This window comes from Poromitra crassiceps (genome assembly GCF_964638095.1).
Source record: "Poromitra crassiceps genome assembly, chromosome: 17".
NCBI classification, from domain to species: Eukaryota; Metazoa; Chordata; class Actinopteri; order Beryciformes; family Melamphaidae; genus Poromitra; species Poromitra crassiceps.
Genome location: NC_139635.1, coordinates 23,538,069 through 23,561,703, shown reverse-complemented (window position 1 = coordinate 23,561,703; position 23,635 = coordinate 23,538,069). Strand labels below are relative to the sequence as shown.

The 23,635-nt window shown below is 47.0% G+C and overlaps 1 protein-coding gene across 1 annotated transcript in view; it reads right to left on the bottom strand.

Moving 5' to 3' along the window:
• The window catches only part of LOC310791950 (protein NLRC3-like), a 37,123-nt gene extending 13,488 nt beyond the window's left edge, over positions 1-23,635 (bottom strand). Inside the window, exons 1-7 of the mRNA XM_083653632.1 lie at positions 23,510-23,635; positions 21,384-23,154; positions 21,097-21,270; positions 20,674-20,866; positions 20,424-20,560; positions 19,376-19,546; positions 9,426-9,472 (exon numbers count right to left, since the gene is read on the bottom strand). Of these exons, the coding sequence (XP_083509758.1) occupies positions 9,426-9,472; positions 19,376-19,546; positions 20,424-20,560; positions 20,674-20,866; positions 21,097-21,270; positions 21,384-23,154; positions 23,510-23,546 (2,530 nt within the window). The 5' untranslated portion in view covers positions 23,547-23,635. The remainder of the gene's footprint in view (positions 1-9,425; positions 9,473-19,375; positions 19,547-20,423; positions 20,561-20,673; positions 20,867-21,096; positions 21,271-21,383; positions 23,155-23,509) is intronic.

Here is a 23,635-nt window from a genome sequence, read left to right as displayed (position 1 = left end):
GCTATTTATAGATTAATGCATTGCTGGCGAAGTTTGCGCAACACTTATTCACGTTTCCCTGTGCGGTTATCCCCATGCAGACCGCATGTTTCAGTGGATGACAGCAGCGCACTGGCTGTGTGTGTCTGCCGCCTGCACTGTCAGAGGCACGGACGGACACTCTGACAGGGAGACCCCGCCGGTCCGTGGCAGGCGAGATGTCTCCCCTCATCTCTAAAGACTAGACCTACAGTAGTCTGAAATGAACTAGTTCGTGCCATTGATTCCACGGGCATAAAAAAACTCTCTCTCTCGTAACGGACAAGCCCGTCTTTTATTGTCACACGAACACCACAACACATGCATGCGGCCACAACACACTCATGCTGACGGTGGCCGGTGAAAAGTGTCCTCTGCATTTAACCCATCCAGGCATGTCCTTTCCTCCGAGGGGCAAGCCAGGAGCAGTGGTCGCTTTCTCGTACAGTGCCCGGGGACCAACTTCGGATGTTGTCGTCACTGGTCGGATGACGATGACGATCTGATCTTCTGCATGTTTTTAGTGGGGGGGTTATATACGGAGGAACCCCCTGGGGGAGCATGGGGAGAACATGCAAACTCCACACAGAGAGAAAGGCCCTTACGACGAGATAACCCACCTGGGCAGTAGGCACTGAAGATATGGGGGGGAACACAACCACAGCACCCACAGTGTCCCAGGCGAGAATCGAACCCAGGACCGTCCAACAGTGAGGCGACAGCGCTTACCACTGCGCCACCGTACCCCCATAACATGTCGGGTAAGCAGTTAATAGTATAGCTTACAAATTAATCTCGCTCTGAATGCGTCTAATGTGAATAATAGGCTATCTGTCATTAGGCGATGCAGCTCTGTACTCCCGAAAACAATTTCTAATTGTAGCCTACGTTACGATTACCATGTCTAATTGTACGAGTAACGTTAACTTGTTACGTTTCAATCGTCAATTAACGCTCCGCAGCGCTCAACATACAGTGCAGTGAGATAATTAATTGAAGAGGAATCGTCCTCTTAAGAGGATGACAATTAAATATGAAGATAGTAGCCTACACAATACACAGCTCGTTGCCTGCATAAGTTATTTAAGATATAGATTGTATAGTTTATTTTTCTTTTAGGGCTACCATGCAACAAACGTTTAGTTTGTGACAGTGTGACACATTATGCAATATAAGCCTTATCTTCCATGTTGTTTTATAGTTATTATAACAATTTCCAACAACAGCATTGCATTTTGTGTATTTCAAATAAGACTATTTTTCCAGTCATATATTTTCATTATTCAAGTTTTGTCAAAAAATAATAAATATGGTATGGTATCGTTATGGTGAACCCAATATTGTGTATCGTATCGTATCATGAACTGAGGGTAGTATCGTGACACCCCTAGTGAATAGCCTAAATGGATGCGGAAAAGGAAAGCGGAAGTGACGGAAAAGCCACCGTCACTTCCTTTTCCGCGTCCATTTCAGCACTGATGTAAAATCATCATTAGTGGATCGATCCTCCGTTAAGTACACACATTCTAGAGTCTCTTAGAAATTCTAGGTGTTTCTAGTGTTTATTAACATAATCATTAATTGCAACTCGCCTGGGGATAGAATCAATAGTAGGGATAAAATCTTCCATATTTCCAATTCTAGCGTTCACATCTCCACCAATATAAATGGCATCTACTTCAGAAAACTGACATATCAAACTTAATAATTGGCACAAAAAAGCTGAGGCATCTCTTCCCCAGGGGGGATTTTCAGGTGGAAGGTAGCAAGAAAATATGATAAAGCTATATCCTGATAATAACTTATGTTGAAATAATAGGCCTATAATCCCATCAACTTTTTCAATTATTTCAATCTTATATTCTTCAAATAAACTGGATCTAACTAACATCCCTATACTCCTCCTGATGCTCTAGGTGCTTTAATATGCATTTTCCTATTTAACACATTGAGTGCCAGCGACGCCATATGGCGTCATTAGAAATTTACCGTAGAGTGCCAGCGACGCCAAATGGCGTCAATAACTCGAAATTGTTTTTTTGACGGGGGGGTGTCCATCTCAGCTTCTTACATCGCCTCTTACAATATGAGAGCTATTGAATGTGTCTAACCTATTTTACAGAACCCTTAGGTGGCGACAGCGCTCTCCAGATGAGAGAACGTGGAGTAAAACACAGAAGAAGTCGTTGGGGAAAAGGAAATCGCATCGCATCCGTCCGTATGCAGCTGCTTCATTGAAGCATAACGTTTAGCTGTGCCCCTGCAGCAGCCAATCTGCTATCACAATTGAGCACCTCAGTGTCCGCTGCAACAGCCCATTCGCATGATCAGCCGTGGATTTGTTATTATTCTCAACTGGAAGCATGGGAGCTGGTACACGCGGCTGTAAAAAAGCTGGATCTAGCGGACTTTTTCAGTGCTGAGCACACGCAGAGCAAACAGCAGAGCCGAGCAGAGCAGAGAGACACTCCTCCCACAACGGGGGGGGGGAGGAGGAGGGGGGGAGGTGGGGCACGCAGAGCAGCACACAACACTGACCCAGACAGCAGGACAGGGTTGGCAAACGCAAGCCAGAATATCCGATGTCCACCAGCAGCAAATCAAGATCAGCAAGAAGCTGCAACCAGCAGCGCACGCAGGGGCCAGCGCTGCTGGTTGCAGCTAAAAATATTATTCTTCCAAACAAAATTCCCTGGCCTTCACTGTTTTATTGAAGGAAATTATTTTTGAGGTGTGACTACATCAGAAAATTAGCTTCAGAGTCAGTGATGTGTTTGAAATGTTTAATTTCACAAAAGGGCCATTATCTCAGCTTCTAAAAAAAAACTGCTCTTTTTTGTTAAATCAAGCTATCTTCTCCGGCTGATAACTAAAGAACGGAAAATGGGATCAATAAACTTTTTTTTGCAGGTGATAGAAGAGAGTCTCATCGTTATTTGTGCGTGTTCAGTGTTTACATAGTAATTATTAAAGAAATTATATGACTGTTTTAAAATGCATTGCGGCCTATGTGGCACAGTACAGCACCTTTTGCCCAAGGGCCGTGGCACTCAAAGTGTTAAACCAAACCATACATACCCATCCAACTCAATAACATTTCCCCTTGAAGATGAGTCTCATTTAAAGAAACAATATCTGCATTTAATGACTGTAAAATGGATATTCTGAGGTCAGTTTACTAGTGTCCATCCATTTATATTTCAATGTAAAAAATAAATATGTTCATGTAGCCTATCTGTGTGAGTGTGGAAAACTTCATGCATTCGCTTCCTTCTCTTCATTACGGCTTAAACTGGAATTATGCTTCCCGCATCGGCGAGTACCACGAGTGTCCGTGCGGAAAAGTGACGTCAAATCAGCCGACACGCCCCTCCGCAAATAAAGTGGAGTTTTCAAGACTGGCGCTCACTTCCGCGAGCAGAAACCGCACAGAGTATAAAAGCTCTAAAAGCATATTCCCAGCTTAAAAGGCTCATTGTCAGGATGTCGTCTAGCAGGTCCCCTGTGATCATCACGGCGCTTGCTGTGGTCCTCTCTCCTGTTTCGCTCGTGCTGGCTCCCGCGGCCGCCCTGTCAGCCCCGTCTCGTCTCTGTCCATCTCCCGTCTGCGTGGAGTAGGCCTATGTCCCACCCTTTATGAGCCGGTCACTTCCCGTAATAAAGAAATCTTTCCCGGCTGGGATTTCTCAAAGCAGTGTTTTAAAGTTAATTTCAATCAGCTGGTCCGTGTGAGATTTAGCTGAACGTACATATACTTTTCCATATCCAGGGTGATTCTTCATCTTGTATTTTTGGCGGAGAATGCAATTATTTTCTTCTCTAGATGCCAGAGCATGTGAGCGGTGCAGAGCGGAGTGTGGAGCGAGCGGGGGGATTTTGGCTTGAGCGGTGAGCGGGGACCAGAGTGGTACCGGAGCGAAAGTTGGAGCGGCACCCATCACCCGCTCAGTCCCGCTCCAGTTTCGATCACAACATGTTCCAACCAGAATGCATCGGTGCGTGGCCATGTGCACGCCCACTATTTTCTTGCCAGCTTGCCGCGAGGCGAGAAGGAAGAGAAATGAACATGCAGCCGACTCTGCTGAGCTCATGTTATTTGTAGAGAACAATGCCCATTGCCCAGGCGTTTAAACGCAAATTAAAACACCCTGGCCTTTTTTTATTTTTTATTCTTTTGAGCGGAGCGGTGAGTGCGAGCGGGTGAAATCTGTATGGAGCGGGAAGCAGTCTGGAGCGGAGCGGCCGGGAGCGGCCTTGAGTGCTGGAGAAGGTGGACGGGGTCGCTCCAGGAGTGAGGAGCGGTAATTATCACCGCTCCGCTCCGCTCACATGCTCTGCTAGATGCACATACAATTTTCACCAGCCCTGGCTGCCCTCCTCTACCATCTAGTCGAATCGCATCGCCAATTTCGGCCTGAATACCGAGGCCTTCTGCAAGAAGTGATTGGGCTTCTTCACGTATATTCTCTCCATTTTCCACTGACAATCCGGCTACACTTATTGAGACATCAGGGTCAAATCTGACTTTAGGTGGAGCAGCTGCTTCACCTTGTCAGTTTATCTTCTCCTCTTACTTTAGGTGGAGCAGCTGCTTCACCCTGTGAGTTTATCTTCTCCTCTTACTTTAGGTGGAGCAGCTGCTTCACCCTGTCAGTTTATCTTCTCCTCTTACTTTAGGTGGAGCAGCTGCTTCACCCTGTGAGTTTATCTTCTCCGCCAAAATTTGCATTCAGGATTGCAGCCGGCCAATGCCGATATCAAGTGTATTTTTAACATTACGGCAGTGTTGCTCTATTAGAGTGTGTGTGGGCTTTGTCTCGGAGTGGCGCTTCAAATTCGCATCACCCTTAGCAATGAGACATGGTGGTTTTGAACTGCCCTCCGTGGGAAGAATCAACATGTAAGAGTCTGTCCAGTCTTGATTAAATACAGTGTTTTCGCTGTCTGCTGTACTGTCCTCTTTTTAGAGCACACCATGTGAAATAACTCCTCTCTTTTTAGAGCACACCATGTGACATACTGTAACTCCTCTCTTTTTAGAGCACACCATGTGATATAACTCCTCTCTTTTTAGAGCACACCATGTGACATAACTCCTCTCTTTTTAGAGCACACCATGTGACATAACTCCTCTCTTTTTAGAGCACACCATGTGACATAACTCCTCTTTTTAAAGCACACCATGTGACATAACTCCTCTTTTTAGAGCACACCATGTGACATAACTCCTCTATTTTTAGAGCACACCATGTGAAATAACTCCTCTCTTTTTAGATCACACCATGTGACATAACTCCTCTCTTTTTAGAGCATGCACCATGTGACACAACTCCTCTTTTTAGAGCACACCATGTGACATAACTCCTCTCTTTTTAGAGCACAGCATGTGAAATAACTCCTCTCTTTTTAGAGCACACCATGTGACATAATCCTCTATTTTTAGAGCACACCATGTGAAATAACTCCTCTCTTTTTAGAGCACACCATGACATAACTCCTCTCTTTTTAGAGCACACCATGTGACATAACTCCTCTCTTTTTAGAGCACACCATGTGACATAACTCCTCTCTTTTTAGAGCACACCATGTGACATAACTCCTCTCTTTTTAGAGCACACCATGTGACATAACTCCTCTCTTTTTAGAGCACACCATGTGAAATAACTGCTCTCTTTTTAGAGCACACCATGTAAAATAACTCCTCTCTTTTTAGAGCACACCATGTGAAATAACTCCTCTCTTTTTAGATCACACCATGTGACATAACTCCTCTCTTTTTAGAGCACACCATGTGACATAACTCCTCTCTTTTTAGAGCACACCATGTGAAATAACTCCTCTCTTTTTAGAGCACACCGTGTGAAATAACTCCTCTCTTTAGAGCACACCATGTGAAATAACTCCTCTCTTTTTAGATCACACCATGTGACATAACTGCTCTCTTTTTAGAGCACACCATGTGAAATAACTCCTCTCTTTTTAGAGCACACCATGTGAAATAACTCCTCTCTTTTTAGAGCACACCATGTGACATAACTCCTCTCTTTTTAGAGCACACCATGTGACATAACTCCTCTCTTTTTAGAGCACACCATGTACATAACTCCTCTCTGGCTCACATATTCTCTGACTGCAGCCTCATCCTCATCTCTCCCCCTGTGTGTGTGTGTGCGTGTGTGTGTGTGTGTGTGTGTGTGTGTGTGTGTGTGTGTGTGTCACTCGCTGTGCAGGCAGGCAGCCCCCACTCACACATTTGATTGGCTGAGTAGAATCACGTGTGATGATTTACAACGCATGCATTGGTCAGCGAGTTTCCTGTGCTGATAAACAAATACCATAATGGCTATAAAGCGGTAGCCTACAGTTTCAAATAGAAGCGCTCTGTGAAAATTTAATAATTCTCAATTATTTCTAGGTTATATGGCTGGGTCCAGATAGGATCGCTTCTGTGTCCGGATCCGGACCAGAGTCCGCAGTTTTGGCCCATTTCCACCGCTGGTATTAGGTCGCTTTCACATATAAGCTGATTAGTCCGCTTTCACAGTGCCAGAGTTCATTTCCTCGGATAGTGCGCTTCGTTTGGGGTGGTGTGAAAGCGCAAACGAACTCTGAGGCGGAACAAACAAACGAACTCTGGTCCGCTTGTAAACGTGGGTCTCGGTTCGCTTCCAAGTGAACCCTGGCGCGGTTCGTTTGTTGTGTGAAAGCAAACCGGACTAAACACAAGACTGCATCTGATGCACTCATGCAGTGCATCATGAGTAGAAGATGGTAGAAGGGAGCAAAAACAAACACTGCGGCGTGCACACGTGTACAGTACGTGCACGTCCTGACGTACGTCATCATAACAACACATCGTTTCTCAACAGCTAGCTTGCCTATCTCCTTCGGTACGTAGCCTACTCGTCTCATCTGCAGGAAAAAATGTTCAACAGCTTGCTGCCTCATCTGCTGCTCATATTGGGCACATTCTTGTCAAATATTTATTTGATAGTAACACCAAAGTAAAACCAGAAACCCTAATATCGCAGGTGGTGTTGCTCCATGTTTTGTGTTTTGCGGATTCACTTGTGTTGTTCAGTCAACCCTCAGCCAGGCAAGAAGCCTGCTGAAGAGAGGAGAGATTTCCCTTCTCTATTCTGTCCAATAGACGAGTGAGTGTTCGACCGCGTGACATTGTTCAGAAAGTTTTGTGCGCTTTGTGCCTAACCCTAACCCTAACCCTAACCCTACAAATTGCTGTGTGAAAGCGAACCAGACCAAATGAAAATTGCAAAAATGTTGCAACTTCACCCCCCCGAATCGCACCGAGTCCACCAGCTTATATGTGAAAGCGACCTTAGTGCGGCCCTGCCCAGCTCGCCTCACTTTTTTGTCTCATTCCACCGATCAAAGACCTGGACAGGCCGGGTTGAGTCGGGGTTGAGTCGTGCTAGTTTTGGTCCCTGCTTTGTTGAGGTTCCAACCGCTACCATACAGTGACGTGAAAACACTGCAGACGACTGATTGGTCAGGCAGAATCGTGTCTACTGTGTCTGGATACTTTCTGTCAATGCTGGATAACAGTGGGACTTTACCTTCTCTTCTGTTATTTCCATCAGTCTTTTGTGTTGCTGCCTTCGGCTCTGGTGAAATAAAATTGATCTCCAGGCTCAGCCTTAACATGACGGTGGTTTTCAATTGACCTATCGCTAAGCCCCCCCCCCGTCCTCACTCGGACAAACACAGGGCAGGCTGAGTAGAATGGAAGCCGTCACTGTTAAAGTTATATCCCAAGACGCTCTTCACAACTTTTTGAGGCCTGATATCGTCTACAAGCCATCAGAAAGTACTTCACTATGCCATGGCAGCAGCCTATAACATTTAAAGCTATCAATAAAAATAAATGCGATACGTGCATTCTTGGAAACGGCTTTAGCGAATCTTTAATCAAACGTTTTAACGGAGGAAGACAGCAGGCGGGGATAACAGACGACTCACATCCAGAATTGACATACACTTAAGAGTAACCTCTCCGTGGATTATATAGCCTATATGCCGAATTGAAGAGCGGCGCCTGGTAATCTATTTCATGTACCTCTGTACAATCAAGAAACGTTAAATAATGTAGATGTTTTTCACAGCGAGACAACGGCACACACGCATGGGTGGTGGTGTAGCAGATCAGCAGAGGCATAGCTTACAGCTTTTAACATCATGTTTTCCTCCTGGATCTTTTCTCTTTAGACTACGTCACATTTATTTGGAGAACGGGATTAATTCCCTCGTTTTAGGGTTTGACTGGTGTCTGGCAATGTTATAATCACATCAGTGTGCCTCCTCTTAGTCTCGCTGGCCAGCCTCCCCTCTCTATCTCTTCACCAACTCCACGCGCATAACGTAATGACTGGAAACTCGCATAATTCAGCATTTTATTTTGCCGACTTTCTGAATACCATGATGATTTTACGATACCTTTTGGATCATGGAAGCCAAATGAGGGAGAAGACTCGTCATCTCGCTGTCACCACGATTACAGATTTAACGTCCAAAACAGTAGCATTGTGGATGTGAGTGGATCTACGTTTACTAGTTTAATATTATCAATTGCCTGGCCTCCCAGGATACCTCGTAATGTTGCATTTACCCCCATGCACATCGTTTGACCATTTTTTCAACTTATAAATGTATAAAACCAGAGGAAACTCGCGTTTTCTAGTGCTTCTCTATGGAGCTCTGAGAATGTATGATGAGTGTATTGTAGAGCTGCACGCATTGTGATTGGCTCGTCTGCGTTCGGGGCGTGGCTTAGCGATAGGTCAATTGTTTTGAGAGAGAAAAAGTCAGCTGCTCGGGAAGCCCTTTGTAGTTATATGCTAGGTCGGCTCCGCTAGGCCGGAGGTGGGGGTTTAGCGAAGCCGCGGTCTTGCCTGGTGAGTGGCCACCGGGGTAGTGGCTTCCCTTCTCCTCGTAGTGTAACCCCCGTCCCCCGCGCAGTGCATGGATGTAAATAACAACAAATTGATATCCATTCTCCTGGACGATGGTCACATTTGCCCATGTCGGTCATTTAGAGGCAACAGTATTTCATAACCAGTTTATAAGTTCTGTGTATGGATTTAATTTTAACGTTATATGTTAGCCTACATGGGCGGAGGGCAGATATGCGGTCGCTATGACGACCAGGTGTGGGCGGAGGCGAGTAAACTTGCTATGGAAACAGTCTATATCAAATAGAGCCGAGTAAGGCCAGGTAGAGTAGAGCTGTACTGTGCTCTTATATGTGGTGGAAATGAGCCATTTGAGGATCGTCAGGTTAGGTTATGGTTAGGCATAGCGGCACCTGGTGGAGATCTGCACTCTTTCAGTATTTTTGTTAGTATAATGTGTTACTTTGTTTTCATGAATCAAACTAAATTCATACTTACATTTCCTCAGACCTGGTTTCAACCACTGCACTGCATCATGGTCCACTCTGGAGGAATAAACAAAGTCAGATGAGCAGAATCGCTTTGATGATGGAAACGTTAAAGAGAGAATGAAACATTTGATCATGTGACTACTTCATTTGCATTTTACCTTGCATTTAAGACAGGACAATGCGGGGGGGGGGGGGTCGGGGTGACCAAGATGACAGAGTGATAAGAAATAATTTCAATACGTCATACCGAATCATATTGAATGTGTGGGAAATCACACTGAACTACACCAAAGTTCTAGCTGCAGCTGGTCTAAATTCCATTACTGTGGTGATGCAACCGCCTGCACGGGCATCTCACATGCGCACCCATGACAGGCAATTACCATGCTGTACATTTAAACGTACGCTACACTGCTGCTCAGTGCTCAAGCACTCATACCGGTAGGTCTCTCCTTTTAACAACTTTCTCATTTGGTTAGGCTACACGCTTGTCAGATCTGCAGGCTACACAATGTTACTTTGCTCCCCTCTGTCTCACTCTGTCTCTCTCGATCCTCTCTCTCCACGTCTCCTCCAGGCTGAGTCCATGCGGACTCCAGAAACTATAAACAGTAGCCTACTAGCCTACTGCAGCCTGGGCTGCTGTGGTGTCCACAGCAGCCCACGTAGTCTAACGTAATGTTACACCATCACTTGGGAGGATTCTGCCTAGTAGGAAGGGCATGTGCGTATTCAGCTCACACACGTCACAGAATTGACCTATAGGAGAATCGTCTTGTCATTCTGCGCACAGAATGCTCTAACAAGACTGGCCTTGGAACCTGCTCTCATTGGTGACATTAAGTCAGGATAAATGTACCTGCTGCTATCCTAATTATTAATTTTCCTCTAGATTTTTTCTGCTCCCTCAACCCTAAAGTTCAAACTTTGCCTATGGTCTGGCATAACAACGAGTTCAAAAAATGTTAGACATCTTTATCCTATATTCTTCAAGATTTTAAAACTTCTTTATCCTTTTTTCAAATATCTTCTTTTAAAATGGTTAAAGATCTTTATCCACTCTGAAGGAATTTTAATCATTTTCTTTTAACAGATCTTAATTATAACTAGCAGGATACCTGCCCTATGCAGTGTATCCAGTGTAAATGTTGCGGTCTCTGCATGTTCAGCCCCTACTGTGTCTGCAGCCAGGATGGCCAGCACGGACAAACAGTTCCCCAGCCCCATCAATCTTGTAAAATTGGTTGGAAATAGCTCCCCAACAGATACAAAAACATGAGGTTAATGTGTTTGATGTACATACAAAGAACTGCCACGATCGGATTTGTGAAACGGCCATTTAAAAAAAATTGATTTCCTTCTCCCAGGTGTTGGGCCAGACATTTTGAGTAAACATAGACATTTGGAGTGGGACATGTATGTTGAATGCAAGACATTTGAGTGAACATTAACAGTCTGTGTGGAGACACAGTGAGGGAACACAACCCCCACATTCCAAGCACCCGGAACCAGGCTAGCTGAGTTCACACACCTATGATAAAACCACAGGGGACCGAGCCGACTCTTTTGTACCCCAGCAGCGAGATAAGGTGAGCCAATTGGAGTGCCTCACCAACAACACAGACACGCCCTGCACCCCACTACTGTATATGCAGGAGAAAGTCACCCAGACTTCAGTTCTAAGTAGCTGCACGCTGCAACAGGATCATCTGTACCACAGGGAGAGAGGGACAAGGGCCCACTCCTCTGGACCCAAGAATAGCATAGCCACCACCAGGCTAGTGCTACCTGCCCAGAGCTAAGCTAGCTCTGAGATCCTCTCCTCTTCCGAAGCCGGCATCGCCGCCTCCCAGCAGACCAAAGGCGCCTCAGCTTGGCCCGCAGAGACCGACCGTCTGTTCCTCCCTCACCCCTCCTCTTCGTCTGGACAGCGGACGCGCATCCAGACCACCGTCTCCTCCAGCTGGGAAAGAGACCCCTGCAAACCGAACTCAAACTCGTGCACAGAGTAAGGGACTGGCTCTAATTTTTCCCTTTATTAGTTCGGTCAGAAGTTAGGATTGATTAGCATAAGAAGAACTGTTGTTAATATTGATTTAATATTGTGAATTGATTTAATACTGTGAACGGAATGGTATGACTTGGAGCTATTTGTGACTGTATAAATGTGCATGAAACTGTGAATCTCTGAATGCTAGTTAAGACCACCTCCGATCCTGCGTGAGCAGATCTAGGCATTAAGACAAACGGCACAATTTGTCACTAGTTAAATGCCAGCGCACAGCTGTAGTGGTAAATTGTGTCGCGTCTGTTTCCCCTGCACTACTTTCTCATCCACGTCCACGCTCACATGCACGTGCTCACATGCACGTGCTCACACACACACACACACACACACACACACACACACACACACACACACACACACACACACACACACACACACACTCACAGGGTCTTGTGGAGGCAGCCATGTTGTGATGCAACCAGTCTGCCCCCTCTAAGACCTGACCTGAGTCCCCACACACACACACACACACACACACACACACACACACACACACACACACACACACACACGCACACACACACACACACGCACTTCCATACCTACAGGTCAATGATTTGGAATGTAACTTAGTTATAGAAGAAATTCGTTGATTGTAATGCCCATATTCCCTTTTTATTTTACATAGAATAAATAGTGTCAGCTTTAATTGAATCCAACTGTTTCAGAGTGATTTTGTGGTATTGTGGTGAACCTCTGTTAAGGATTTAGGACTTCACACTTCAGAGAGACTAACTGTGATTAAAGTTGGGTCCTGCGATCAAGCAGGTGGTGCCCCTAGGTTAATCCTTATCAAGGATTACATATTTGATATTTTAATAATTTTATGAAATATTAATAATTTTCGGATTATTAATATTTTATTTTACCCAACCAAATTTAATCCAAATAACGAGCACAAAATTTGGAGCCCCGCCCGAGGCATCTTTCAAGCAGAATTTACCACAAATATCACAATTTTGACTGAAACACTGAAACTCCCAAATTGCATTGTGTATTCACTGTAAGCGTATGCCAAGCCTGCGGAACGCTGTAACCTCAGACTGACACAGATTCAAACTGACACAGACGATCTAACACAGTTCAATCGTTTTGATTTAAGAACCCCTTATTTCAAGCTTGCATAGCTACTAACTCCTAACATTAGGCAACGACAGTTGAATTAAAACCTGCTTATATTTAAAATTCAACAATAGGACTTTCGCAAACACAGTTTGACTACAAGCCTATTTACGTTTGCCTCTCAAGTCAAGTTATTTGACATTCAAGCTACAGGTACGAGCTCCACCTAAAGCTTAAGAAAAGTGCACTGACCAGCAGGTAAGATGTCAGAGCACAACAGCCAGAGTGCTGCTGCAGAGCACTCGGCCTCGCCCGACCAGCTGTTACATGAAGCGCTCATGAACGCGGTTCCTCCGGAGAGAGGACAGATCGAATATCTGCGGAAGCTCACAGAAGAAGAATGTGAGAAAATGTTGGAAGGAAAAGCAGCCGCCATGAAAAGTGCAGGTACGGTAAACTGCACCATGCTGTCAGAGCTGCTTTATCTTGTTCTCCACAGAGAAACCTTTCACAGAAAAACCAACACACAGCTGCATAACCGAGCAACTGAGTTGGACAGGCAAAATGCGTGCCTGGAGGTCTCATACGAAGACCAAGTGAGGACAATCCAGGACTTGGAAAAGAAACTGCGAGCAGCCCAAGCAGATTCTGAGGAAGAGGGTGAGGGAGAGGGAGGCAATGACGGTAAGCGTGAAACCGACAATCTTCCGTTCTCATCCACCCCCCACCAGGTCCCAGGAGAAGAGAGGCAGGTAAGTCTGCCTCCACAAGCGTCCTCATCGCACGGCGTCCAGACGCCGGCTGCACTGCGTAACGGGTTCGGTAGTGGAGCCGAACCCTCGCCATACGACATCGACACGCCCGTCGTACTCGGGTCCCCGTCCTTAAGGCTATCGCATAGGGACGAACGAGGGGGCTCGCAAACCCGTGAGAGGGGCCACAAAAGGGCCACCTTTGAACAACCACACTTCGAGTACAGTAGGACCGAAGTCTCCCCTCCACAAGAGGAGGGGGGGAATAGATACAGGAGCGACCACGCTCCCCCGTGGCTGGGAGGCGAAGGCCGCCGCTATGAGGACCTCTACCTGCCGTCACGGCGGGGGGAGGAGCCTCGTGCCTACTCTCCGCCATGTCGCCAAGATGACCGTCGCCGCGACGACTGCCCCCCACCTTTGGGGTGGGGGGGAGACGACCGCTGGGACGATCACCAAGAGACTAGGAGAAGCGAGCGTCACTACCGCGACGACTCCACACCACGCACGCGCGAGGGGGGGCGTCGCCACGATGATCACAATCGTGACAACACGCCGCCGCCACGCCATGATGACCGCCATCACCGCGACCCCTCATCGGCGCCCGAGCGCGATGGTGGGCAGCACCGCGATGATCGCTACATCGACTCCTCCCCTCCCCCGGGACGGGAGGAAGGACGTTGCCATGGTCGAGGCGACGCCCACCCCTTTCTGGATTGGGGGGGGCGCGGCCCGGAGCAGGACGACCTCAGTGACTCACCGTCATCCGACTCTGAGGATCTGCTCACCACGCGGGAAAGGGACGTCCGCGACCGACGGACAAGGACCTTCGCCAAGGACATAGAACGCTTTGACCCGACTAACCGTGCCTCTAACATCGACCGTTACATACGGGAGGTCAATCGCTCTCTCACCAATCTGGAGCGACCCACTACACGCGAGAAGCTCTGGCTGGTCTGGAAGACCACCACGAGCACAGCCCGCAATTTCATAGACGTACTTCCCAGTCGGACTCAAAAGAGCTACCGACTCGTCTGCCAGGCCCTCCGACAGGAGTACCGTCAGTACTCCTGCCCGATGCTCGCGAGACGGGCCGCTGAAGCTATCAAGCAGAGAGTAGACGAGGACCCCAGAGAGTACCACAGAAGAGAGTGCTGGCAGAACCAGGAGCCGGCCCAAAATCCTCATGGTAGCTTCTACCATCCAAGTCAGGGACGATCCTGGCAGAGCCAAGACCAGGACCCACACCCGTCAGGTAACTTCCAAGGCCAAACCCAGGAAAAGCCATGGAAGAAACCACGTAAACCCAAGAAGAAGAAGAAGCCAGGGAGTGGCACAGACGGTAGGGACAGGCGAACAACCGCGGAAGACCAGTCGACCCGAGACGCGCTGAACGCTTTAGCTGACACAGTAAAAATGTTCTTGGATAAAGACAAACCAGCTGGCTCCCCGCCGGAGCCAGACAAAACCCCGGTCGCATGACTCGGGGGGGGACCTCCGCCACCTGCCAAAGTTTGCTTTGTCAACAGGCGGAGGGGACCCCGAAGAACCAGATCCCTTCCTAAGTCTCCTTCTCAGGCTTCACCAAACCGTCCTACTCTAACTTTCATGGGCAACCTTGTCCGCAAGGGCAACGCCCATCATATCTACACCCCAGTGGTGGTAGGGGGGTGCACTCGCACCGTCGCCTTAGTGGACACAGGAGCCTCCATCAGCTTGATGAGTGCCAACACCTTCGAGAAGGTCTGCATAGCCATGCACCCACCAATAGGCCACTTCGGATCGAGCCTTGTGATGTTAGCATCACCAGCTACACACAAGACCAAACCCCCATTGCTGAGCGTGCTCTGCTGGACATCACCTTCCAGGGGATGACTATACGCCACCCCATTCACATCAGCCCTCTCGATACCGAACCGCTTCTCATTGGCCAGGATCTCCTGGACCGGCTAGTCCCAATCATCGACTGCTCCAGCAATCGCATTTGGGCTCAGGTTCAAACGCCAAAGCCATGGGCGTCACCTGGCCGCCAGCCTAGCACAGACAGACAAGTCACTGTCATCAAGGAAGCTGGCACATCGCTGCCGGCACGCAACGTTTCCACCGCTAGCCCCGAGCTGTACCGCCGCCTGTGCAAACAGGAGCGACTGCTCCCCGCATTCTCCGCAAACGAAACCCGCGCGTCAGTTCCCGCTCGAACCGCGAATGTTCCCATACGCCTGGCCATCAGCCCAGGACAGAAACAGGCATTCTCCCAGCCGTTGCCCCGGCACAGAGAACAAAACATGACGATGCGCGGCACTCCTTTCTTTAAGTTGGACAATCGTTCAACCAACACTCTGGTGCAGAACCCAACGCATGCACCTGACCCAGCGCTGATGCGGCAGCCACTGGGAGTGTCAGTTAACAGCTCGTACACACCTCCAAAGGGGGGGGGGGCAAGCCCCACCACAGAGGTAGTGAACGAGACTTAGTAGGGTAGCCAGGATAGGTGCATGTCCACTCACTCCGCCAGTATGCACTAACCACTAACCTAGGCTACATAGAGCCCTACTGCCAGTAACTCAGACTCAACCTCCATGCCTTACAGACTCTAACCAGCATAGTACGAGAGGACAAGACCTATGTGCACGCGACCAGAGACTTGACACAAGACCTTACAGGGAGATATCCTCCTCAGTCACCAGTCTGAGTGGGGGTAACATACCCCCCTACCTAGTCTCCCTATCTCTGGTTGAACAAATCTTAAAATCCGCCACGACCACCGTGGCCTAGCCCTCTCAGGTACACTTGGCATATAGTCTTGGCAGTGCAATCCCAATTTTCACAGATCCACAGCATCTAGAAATAGGATTCCTTGCCAACCTACCAATCATTGAACCGCAGAACATATAGGCTAAAACACTGTCACACAACCGCTATGACACGGTCACTAAACTGAGCCTATGAATCAGACGGTGTTCCACACAGTCCCCCGAGGGGCCACAGTACACATCGATGACACTGTCCTCCATTATCTCAACCCCGACAGACATGACGTGGACATTGAGATAATGGACGCATTTCAATGTCACAATCTCACGATTGGAGACACCCTTCAACAGCAGCCCCTGGCTGAAGGGACCAAACTAGTCTAGTTCAGCCCCAAGGCGACTGGACCCACATTCACCAAACATGTAACCAAGTCATCTCAGTACCCTGAACACCCCATCAACCTGATTGCTATCGGACTCCTCCTTAGTGACTGAGTCATCACACTATCTCACACTCCTTCTCTCCCTTCCCCTTATGCAAATCGTGTAAACACGAAGAGCTAAGTGACCAAGACAGAGAACCGGGCCCATGCCCTGCCTAAGAAACTTGAAGTATGACAATCTGAATGTATTGCTTCATGTGATGTAGTATAGGATGACAATCTGAATGTATTGCTTTGTGTGATATAGAATAATAGAATAGCTTGAGAAATAGTCCTGCCCGGACACAGGTGACCTGCCCGAACGTGAGCCCAGATAGGACCACATAACGTAGGACCTAATGAACTTGCTCCTTTCAGCCTTACGGACTAGGCAACCAATGGGTTGCCACCCTCAGGCCGCATGGCCCTGGAGATGCTCGAAAGACTGTGCCAGAACACACCCTTTCAACCATCGGGGGGATGTTGGGCCAGACATTTTGAGTAAACATAGACATTTGGAGTGGGACATGTATGTTGAATGCAAGACATTTGAGTGAACATTAACAGTCTGTGTGGAGACACAGTGAGGGAACACAACCCCCACATTCCAAGCACCCGGAACCAGGCTAGCTGAGTTCACACACCTATGATAAAACCACAGGGGACCGAGCCGACTCTTTTGTACCCCAGCAGCGAGATAAGGTGAGCCAATTGGAGTGCCTCACCAACAACACAGACACGCCCTGCACCCCACTACTGTATATGCAGGAGAAAGTCACCCAGACTTCAGTTCTAAGTAGCTGCACGCTGCAACAGGATCATCTGTACCACAGGGAGAGAGGGACAAGGCCCCACTCCTCTGGACCCAAGAATAGCATAGCCACCACCAGGCTAGTGCTACCTGCCCAGAGCTAAGCTAGCTCTGAGATCCTCTCCTCTCCTCTTCCGAAGCCGGCATCGCCGCCTCCCAGCAGACCAAAGGCGCCTCAGCTTGGCCCGCAGAGACCGACCGTCTGTTCCTCCCTCACCCCTCCTCTTCGTCTGGACAGCGGACGCGCATCCAGACCACCGTCTCCTCCAGCTGGGAAAGAGACCCCTGCAAACCGAACTCAAACTCGTGCACAGAGTAAGGGACTGGCTCTAATTTTTCCCTTTATTAGTTCGGTCAGAAGTTAGGATTGATTAGCATAAGAAGAACTGTTGTTAATATTGATTTAATATTGTGAATTGATTTAATACTGTGAACGGAATGGTATGACTTGGAGCTATTTGTGACTGTATAAATGTGCATGAAACTGTGAATCTCTGAATGCTAGTTAAGACCACCTCCGATCCTGCGTGAGCAGATCTAGGCATTAAGACAAACGGCACAATTCGTCACTAGTTAAATGCCAGCGCACAGCTGTAGTGGTGAATTGTGTCGCGTCTGTTTCCCCTGCACTACTTTCTCATCCACGTGCACGCTCACATGCACGTGCTCACACACACACACACACACACACACACACACACACACACCCACACACACACTCACAGGGTCTTGTGGAGGCAGCCATGTTGTGATGCAACCAGTCTGCCCCCTCTAAGACCTGACCTGAGTCCCCACACACACACACACACACACACACACACACACACACACACACACACACACGCACACACACACACACGCACTTCCATACCTACAGGTCAATGATTTGGAATGTAACTTAGTTATAGAAGAAATTCGTTGATTGTAATGCCCATATTCCCTTTTTATTTTACATAGAATAAATAGTGTCAGCTTTAATTGAATCCAACTGTTTCAGAGTGATTTTGTGGTATTGTGGTGAACCTCTGTTAAGGATTTAGGACTTCACACTTCAGAGAGACTAACTGTGATTAAAGTTGGGTCCTGCGATCAAGCAGGTGGTGCCCCTAGGTTAATCCTTATCAAGGATTACATATTTGATATTTTAATAATTTTATGAAATATTAATAATTTTCGGATTATTAATATTTTATTTTACCCACCCAAATTTAATCCAAATAACGAGCACAACACAGGGTTGTCCTCAGCCTGAGCTCACCTCAACAGAGGCAGCCAGACTGTGGGCGCTCCGCCTCTGGAAGAGTGACTGGCTGAGCATGTGCACACATGTGCCCCAGTTAAACGAGGAACTAATTCTCATTGGAGGGAACCCTCTTGCTATTTCTTCTCCCTATTCACTTTATTCAGAAGGCTTCAGAGACTAACAGGAAGTGTAAATACAATCGGAGGTTCCGATTGTATTTACACTTCCTGTGACTCATAGACCTGTGACACATAATGTGAGTTAAACTAGGTTTGACCAGGTGAGTCAGACTAGTTTGAGCAGGTAAAACAGCTGGCCTTTTGAACAGGAAGTCGCGATACAATGGGTCAAGTGGGCGGGGCTGCATAAGGTGAATAGATTTACTTCGAAAATGGCCCTTTCACAACATGTACATGTGAGTGTTTCTGGCGCTGTTAGAATGTGTATTTTGGGAGACTGAATGGTGGTACCATAGACTGCCATTGTAGTGCTATCTAACTAACGTTAGCAGCAGTGAGGACTGAGGAGTGAAACACACTTTCTAATGCACGCACAGTGAAGTGAAGATGTTGGCGTATCCCTTTAACGTTAGCCATGGCTTTTCACTCAGCAAGAAGAACAACAGAAAACAAACTTTCTTGGCAAGGATCATTGAATGGATTTTTTCTCAACAATGGCTTACCTTTATAATGTTATTTTTTATTGTAGTACATCTTAGTAATACACAAAGCTCTGTGTAGGTGTCTATTTTTGTTGTTTTATGTCTTTAATATTCCTCCTCTTCTCAGTGTGACAGAGAAAATGTGTGTGACTCTCAGCCTTCTAGCAGATTTTGCCTGTCCATACCTGAGAGAGTCCAGTCTCCAGTGTGGATCCTCCAGTCCAGCAGAGAGCAGCTCTCCTGAGGCTCCTGGATGATTGTAGCTCAGGTCCAGCTCTCTCAGATGGGAGGGGTTGGAGCTCAGAGCTGAGACCAGAGAAGCACAGCCTTCCTCTGTGAGCAGACAGCCTGACAGCCTACACACACACACACACACACACACACACACACGCGCACACACACACACAGATAAGTACATATATGATATGGTAATTGCGCACCCTTGACTTGGAGCCTTGTCACCGACTAGCAGCGACAGTGAGACTGTGCATACTCGAACGTAACTCTGCGCGTTGGCTGCGGTACACGTCCAAAACACTAGGTGGCTTGTGGTACACTTATGTCATTATGACGTTATCGTGTCGTTTACCAAGAACTTGCAATCATGTCGGTGGGGGGACATTTTATTGTCCCTCCATTTCAAAACTCATTCCCGTGAGCCTGCAGAAGGCTTTGCTAGATGAGGGACAAGCACTGTTATATCAGGAAATGGCATTTCCTCATTCCTCACAACAAGTACTTCAGCGGATATGTGCGCAGGTTTGGGCATTGCCCGTGGAGTCAGTGAAAGAAGCTGCTGTCACAGACATGACTGGCTTTTAAGGGGAGTGGACTGGACATGAGCTCACACGTGTGAATACTGTTTTGGGCATTAACGCCTATGGAGGTTTGCACCGAGATAACGCGAAGCACAGCGGGCCGACATGCGCACAATTAGGGCTTTGTGCATCGCTATTCCAGCGCAAAACTAGCGCTAATAGAAAATTACCACCATTGCGACGATAGAGCCCAAAGACTCCTGATTACAAGACAGACAGTTGTATAGTGTGAAAGGAACAGAGACGGACGACCCAACGAGGATCTTGTAGTCTGTATGAGCCATAAGGGCCTGGACTTGCAGATCTTCCTCTTTCAACTTTCCAATAAGAGTTCTCCACTCACTTCACTGACATTATTGTGCTTATAAGCCAGAATTTAAACTGTAATCTCTTTAACAGTATCAGTAATACTAACCCGAGAATCTCCAGTCTACATTGTGGACTGCCCAGTCCCGCAGAGAGCAGCTTCACTCCTGAATCCTGCACATCGTTGTTACTCAGGTTCAGCTCTCTCAGACAAGATGATCTGGAGCTAAGAACTGATGACAACCCCTGACAGCATTTCTCTGTCAGCTTGTTTTGATCCAACCTGACAAAATAGATGTTTATTCATTTGTTGAGGTTAAACATGTATGACTGTAGTGACAATATATTGTTACACAAACCATCATACTCTGATCTTGCCTGAGAGTCTCAAGTCTACAGTGTGGACTCCCCAGTCCAGCAGAGAGCAGCTTCACTCCTGAATCCTGCACGTTGTTGTTACTCAGATCCAGCTCTCTCAGAGTAGAAGACTGGGAACTAAGAACTGATGACAACTCCTGACAGCATTTCTCCGTCAGCTTGTTTTGATCCAACCTGACAAAATAGATGTTTATTAATTTGTTGTGTCAGAGGTCAAACATGGATGACTCTAACTCTTCCGACCCTTCTAATATCATTAAAGGAAGCAAGTAGAAAAATAATAATAAAACATAATACTTGGTATAATGCAGGTTTATATTGCACATGTCTTACCACAAATAAACCAGCATGCAATGTTCTAGTGACAATACATTGTTACACAAACCATCATACTCTGATCTTACCTGAGAGTCTCCAGTCTACAGTGTCGACTCTGCAGTCCAGCAGAGAGCAGCTTCACTCCGGAATCTTCCAGGATGTTGTTACTCAGGTCCAGCTCTCTCAGACTAGAGGAGTGGGAGCTGAGAACTGAGGCCAGAGCTTCACAGCTTCTATTTGACAACCGACAACAACTCAGCCTGAAGGAGAAAAGAATACAGTAACAAACAAAACAAACAATAACATTGGAAGTATTGCTCTTTTGTATAAAATATCATTTTCACTATTTCTATCCAGTTACTCAGGCACTTACACAGATTTATTGGAGGTTTTGACCACTGGCAGCAGCCTCAGAAGAGCCTCCTCTGAAGCAGAGTATTTCTTCAGGTCAAACACGTCCAGTTCTTCTTCTGATGACAGTAAGATGAAGACCAGAGCTGACCACTGGGCAGGGGAGAGTTCATCTGTGGAGAGGCTTCCTGATCTCAGGTACTGTTGGATCTCCTCCACTAGAGAATGGTCATTCAGCTCATTCAGACAGTGGAACAGATTGATGCTTCTCTCTGGAGATGGATTTTCTCTGATTTTCTCCTTGATGTACTGGACTGTTTCCTGATTGGTCTGTGAGCTACTTCTTGGCTGTATCTGCAGGAGAGTCTGATTGGTCTCCAGTGAAAGTCCCAGGAGGAAACGGAGGAACAAGTCCATGTGTCCATTAGGACTTTTTAAGGCCTTGTCCACAGCATTCTGGTAGAGATGTTTTACATAAGATGTATCACTCAATATCAGGAAAGGTGTTAACTGTTTTTCACTCAGTAAATTGACACCAGAGTTGATGAATAACAGAAAGACATGAACAGCAGCCAGAAACTCCTGAACGCTCAGATGGATAAAGCAGAACATCTTGTCCTGGTACAGCCCACACTCCTCTTTAAAGATCTGTGTGAACACTCCTGAGTACACTGAGGCTGCTGTGATATCAATGCCACACTCTGTCAGATCAGCTTCATAGAAGATCAGGTTGCCCTTCTCCAGCTGCTCAAAAGCCAGTTTTCCCAGAGAGATCATCATGTTTATGGTCTCTGTATTCCAGAGTGGATCTGTAACAGCTCTCCCATGATACTTGGCATTCCCTTGTTTGGACTGAACCACCAGGAAGTGGATGTACATCTCAGTCAGGGTCTTGGGCAGGTTTCCTCTTTCATCTGTTCTCAACACATGGTCCAGAACTGTAGCAGTGATCCAGCAGAAGACGGGGATGTGGCACATGATGTGGAGGCTTCGTGAAGTCTTGATGTGGGAGATGATTCTGCTTGCCTGCTCTTCATCTCTGAATCTCTTCCTGAAGTACTCATTCTTCTGTTGGTCAGTGAAGCCTCTCACCTCTGTCACCATGTCAACACACTCAGGAGGGATCTGATTGGCTGCTGCAGGTCGTGTGGTCATCCAGATGCGAGCAAAGGGAAGCAGTCTCCCCTTGATGAGGTTTGTGAGCAGCACGTCCACTGAGGTTGACTCTGTGACATCAGTCAGGATCTTGTTGTTCTGGAAGTCTAGAGGAAGTCGACACTCATCCAGACCATCAAAGATGAACACAATGTGGTTCCTGTCAAAACTGCAGATTCCTGCTTCTTTGGTCTCAGGAAAGAAGTGATGAAGAAGTTCCACCAAGCTGAGCCTTTTCTCTTTCAGCAGATTCAGCTCTCGGAAAGTGAATGGAAATATGAACTGTATATCTTGGTTGGCTTGGTCTTCAGCCCAGTCCAGAGTGAACTTCTGTGTTAAGACTGTTTTCCCAATGCCAGCCACTCCCTTTGTCATCAATGTTTTGAAAGGTTTATCTCTAAAGACATCTTCACATTTGATTGGTGCTTCTGGTCTTGGTTTCCTGGATGCGGTTTCAATCTGTCTGACCTCATGTTCATCATTGACCTCTCCACTCCCTCCCACTGTGAGGTAATGCTCTGTGTAGATCTGGTTCAGAACTGTTGGGTTTCCTGCTTTTGCAATGCCTTCAAACAAACATTGAAACCTCTCCTTCAGGTTAGATTTGTGTTTACGTTGGCAAATGGCAGCAGGACTTTCTGAATGAAATAACAAAATAACATCAATGAGTGAATGTTACAGTAAATGTGATGATTTCCTGGTAAATGTTTATAAAACTGCAGCTCATGGCATCTATTCAGCTCAAGGGACAAATGGATGCTGATTGTGTGTGGAGCTCAATGCACAATATCAACATGGTTCTCGCTCAAAGTGAAAGGCAACTGTTGTGGTGTTCTCTTTTTTCATGTTTTGATTATCATGTGCAGCACGACACCACATCATTTGACCAGATTATTCATGGGCGATTTTGGTCATTGACCTTCCAATCTTGTTTTAGACATATTTGTATTTACAGCTGCAGAAAGGAAGTCAAACATGTTCAAAGCTTCTTACTGCTCTGCAGAGAGTCAGCCAGGTCCTCCTGCTTCATTCTCCTCAGGAAGAGCAGTGTGATGTCTAGAAAAGCCTCTCTGCTGCTCCTCCTCTGCTCTTCCTCCTCACCACCCACCACCTCTTCAG